The 4509-nt window shown below is 45.9% G+C and overlaps 1 protein-coding gene across 1 annotated transcript; it reads left to right on the top strand.

Moving 5' to 3' along the window:
- Window positions 1–2700: 2700 nt before the first annotated feature.
- On the top strand, window positions 2701–4008 carry LOC143283202 (uncharacterized). Its single transcript, XM_076589378.1, has one exon. It carries the CDS (start codon window positions 2701–2703, stop codon window positions 4006–4008), a length of 1308 nt encoding a protein of 435 aa, XP_076445493.1.
- Window positions 4009–4509: the final 501 nt, after the last annotated feature.

Raw genomic sequence — 4509 nt, 5'->3', positions numbered from 1 at the left:
TCTGTCACTGTACAGCCAAACCATCATAATTTTTTTTATTGTAATAAAACAAGAAGCCAATACCTTACAGTTAAATGTTAATTTAAATGAATACAGTACCATGGTACCTGCAGTGCGTGTGTAGCATATGTGCATGTGTCACGGCTCGTTGGCGATCTGCGTGCATGCCTGTCTGCATTTTTTTCCTTCCCTTTTCCCCCTTTCTCTCTCCCTTCTTTCCCCCTCTCTCTCTCGCTTCTCCTCCTCTCTCTCCCTTCTCCCCCTCTTTCCACCCCTCTCCTTCACCTCCCTCTCTCCTTTATGCTTTTGCACGTGTGGCATGTCCCTTCTCCTGAACGTTTTTTTGAACTCTGAGCGAGTTCAGGAATCTATCTGGTTTGGAAAGAAAGATTTCTCTGGGCTGTTGAGGCCAAGCTTTGCAGAGAGACGGGTCGCCGTTCCAGCGTGCGTGCTGTAGGGCGCCGTTGGTGAAGTAGTGGGGGCGTTTCCCTTTGTCACCCCTTCTTCTGTATTAGTCTGTTTCACTCTGGGCCAGTGACGTGCCTGGTGACAGGTGAGGGAGTCTGTGTTTGTCTTCGTAACATTAATTTAGTGATGTGACTTGTGATATTGTTGATGTCAGAGTGAGGTTTAGGTTGCTTGTAAGGTTAGTGTGATGTTTTTTTTTTAGTGGATATCTTTTAAATACAGTATTCTTTTACTTCCAAATATAGGGGGGAATTAGTAAATTTGTTGTGTTTAGGTGTAACATTTTTGCCATAATAATATTCAGCTCAGATTGTTTCAAATTTGTTTTTGGAAATGTGATATAGCCTGACTGGTGCCGTTTCAATTATTCAGAACTAGTATCATTGAAACTTGAATATTGTTATTGCCTTGTTTAGCGCAATGTATATTGCTTAAGGAAGACAAGGGGGGTGGGGTATACTTTTACAACTGGTTTAAAAAACAACCAGTCTACAGAGCCAATGGGGTGTTACAGGTTTTTCCGGTGTTTCTTCCCCTTCGTGCCGCTGCCTTCGACGGGTCCCCAGAACACAAGCCTGGAAACTTCCTCACTCCCGTTCCCACTCTCGCTCCCACTCCATACTTCCATCGTACCTTTTCCCCCTTCCCACTGTCCCTCTTGCCGACCAGCTCCAGCCATCGATCTACAAGTGTTCGTTTTCGGCTGTCAGTTGAACCCTGGCAGCGGAGCTGAGCAGAACTGACGCTGCAGTTGACTATAAATTGCATAATTGTGCTGTGTTTAGACAAAGGTTATTTTGGGTGGTTTGTAATGCCTTGTTTTGTGGCGTGTATTTATTTATGTATTTTTGCATGACCACAGTAAAGCAACGAGCTGAACTCTTCTGTGTCTCTGTGTTTGTGTTGTCGGGACGGTAGCTAGTCTGGGAAGGGGTGGAGGTTCATGGGCAACCCCTTACGGGTTGTTACAGCATGCGCGTGCGTACTTTTTGTATGTGCTTGATTTGACTTGATAGGTTGAATGAATCGTGCATTACCAGTGCTGGGAAAATTTTAAAAAGCATGTTGGTGACAGATCAAAAGTCAGTTTTGACAGGAATCACCAAAATGAGTTGCTTCTGTTTCAATAGTCCACATGTACCGAAACCCATTGTTCGCAATTACTTTCCCTTTCGCATTAACCCTCAGGCATCCCTGCTATTTCAACCGTTGGAGAGGGGAAAAAAAACTTCAAAAGGAGTAGACAAACTTTTCCTGGCACAACCGATCGGAGAAAGTTTCAAAAACTGAAGAGCTCCACTTGACGATATACGACCTGCTATCCGTACAATACACACATTGAGCTGGTCACTTGACTGGATCGTTCGCAATTGGGCCTACCTACCCTAATTCAATAGAATGTGTAGAAAAAAAACTGATAGCAAAGTATTTCTAGAGAAAACGAATAATCTTAAGTTTGCTACGAACACACGCGCGCGCGCGCGCGCGCGCACACACACACACACACACACACACACACACACACACACACCTGAAACACAGGGTTATTTCATAGACTGACGTTGTATGTAAACATACACGTGAGCCAAGAGGCTGCGCCAACTCGACAATGCTGACTCGATTGCCGTACGACCTTAAAATTGTGAGCGGAGTGAAAGATGGAGCACAAGAAGAACGCGTCTTGGCTTTTCCTCATTCAGGTGCATCGAACAATTTGACGCTGTCGTTATAATCATACTTTATTTCACAAGTAAAAACGCATCGTGTACTGCACTTGCTGATATGCTGGCACGATATCGTCCAATATGCATAAAGTTATGCTGCAAAGGGAAACAATATCGTTTGAATCCGGTTGTGGCATGATGTTTTTGACGTGGAAATGCGCTGTGGGTTTTTTAAAATCTCGATTGATGTTGCCTTTGTGGTCGGTCAGACAATCAGCAGCTTAAAGGGGGGAAGGAATTCCAAGGAAATCAGCGAGAAAAAGACCTGTGCCAACATGTTTCTTTGTCCCAAATTGGCGTACCAAAGCTACTGTTTGGTAATGTTAATAACCATACTTGCAGACGTGTCTGATCATGACTGTCTACTCTGCTTTCAGATATGGGCCAGACATCCTATACCTTGATGATGTCCAGGCTGCTTCGGGGCTTCTCCATTCTCTGCTTCACAGCTGCTATCTTTCCACTGGCTGCTGCTGTCTGTCTCCCTTGCTATGTGTTGGCCACGGTTATGCAAGCAGTCAAGCGCCAGCCTCAGACATCCAGTAAGAGGAAAACAGTCCTGATTCTTTCAGGGGCCAAAGGCAAAGCCTTGCACCTCGCTCGTCTCTTTAAAGCTGAAGGATACAAAGTCATCATGGCTGAACATCGACTGAATTCATTTGTTGGCGCCAGCTTCAGCAAACATGTGGATGCTTTCTTCTACCTCCCGATTCCCAAAGAGGACCCACAGGGCTACCAGACTGCCATTCTGCAGATTGTGAAGGAACATCACCCAGACCTGCTGGTCCCCATTGACCCCAGAACGGTACAGCTTGATACGCAGTTGTTCTCGCAGCTCCCAAAGACTTGCCTCCCTTTGGCGTGTGAAGCTAACGTTTTCAAAGAACTGGACAACAAAAACACCTTCATGGACTCTCTGCACAGACACGGAATCCGGGCACCACGAACCCAGCTTGTCACCAGTAAGCAAGAGGCTTATGACTTGCTCAAAGGAAAAAGCGAGAATTACGTTTTCAAACCTATTGACTATGATGACGTCGCTAGAACCAATATTCATCCTCCAGAAAACTTAAAGAAGTTGAGCAAGTACCTAGAGGAAAGCGAAATTTCTCCTTCACGACCCTACGTAATCCAAGAAAAGCTGGAAGGTCCAGAAATGGCTTCAGTGTGTTTGATCGTCAACAATCGCCTGATCTCTCACACTGTGGGGTTTTCTGGACCAGTGTACCAAACACAGAATCACGTCGATTGTGAGGACATCGTCCAGTGGGCTGAAGACTTTGTTGACCGCTATCCTGGCAGGTTGACAGGCTGGTTTACGTTTGACTTCATGAAATCAGCTGCTGATGGGAAGTACTACCCGCTGGAGTGCAACCCTCGTCTCGGCACTTCTTTCATGCTGTTCACTGCCGAAGATGGCACCATTCCGCTGCTGCAGCAGCATCTGGACTCGGCGTCAAACGGTGGTGACCTCAAGGCGAGACCCACCCCTTCATCGCTTCTTTCACCCAAGGCACAAGAGAACGGCACTTCCCACAGCGGGCCACACAGGGTGATGCTACCCAAAAGGAAGCAGATCTTTTACCTGCTGAACATCCTGTGGGAGATGGTGAGTAGCCCGGGCAACCTGGCGGTGTGGCGGAGGAACCTTGGAATCCTCGTTAGGGGGCACGAGGCCATCTTCAGCGTGCAGGATCCTCTGCCATTCTTCGCCCTCAACTTCCTCCAGATGCCGGCTCTCATCATCCACTTCCTGCTGCACGGCAAGCCCTGGAACATCGTCGACTACAACATCGGCACTTTGAAAATGGCCTGACCTTTCTATTCCCGGCCACGTCTTAATTCAGCTCAGACTGAGATTCTATTGTTTTTTTTCTTGACTTTCAACATCATGTCTTCTTAGACCCAGTCGATTTCATCGTCGTGTATATTTTGACTCGGCGACTTAACTCAGATTACCCCCCCCCCCCACCCCCACATATGTTAACTAGTTTCTCTCCTTTATATTCCTTCCCTTTATATCAGCCAGTTTTCTTCCCTTTGTATCAGCCAGTTTTTCCATTTATCTTAACTAGTTTTCTTCCCATTATATTTACTAGTTATTCTCAGTCCCACCCCATTCCCACCCTCTCTCGACACACCATCACATATTTTTACACATCAGATTCAGGATGTGTAGATGTGAAGAATGGTTCAGGATTTGTGTTCGTCTGAACATTGGCCATGTGTGCCTCATCATACTGATAATACTGTAATTTATATTGTTGATAGGTCTTTTTTATGTTAATGTTTTGTACATGCATTAGTATACGTAAAA

Source organism: Babylonia areolata, chromosome 6, assembly GCF_041734735.1.
Source record: "Babylonia areolata isolate BAREFJ2019XMU chromosome 6, ASM4173473v1, whole genome shotgun sequence".
Taxonomy (NCBI): Eukaryota; Metazoa; Mollusca; class Gastropoda; order Neogastropoda; family Buccinidae; genus Babylonia; species Babylonia areolata.
This window is presented reverse-complemented; position numbering and strand designations above follow the sequence as displayed.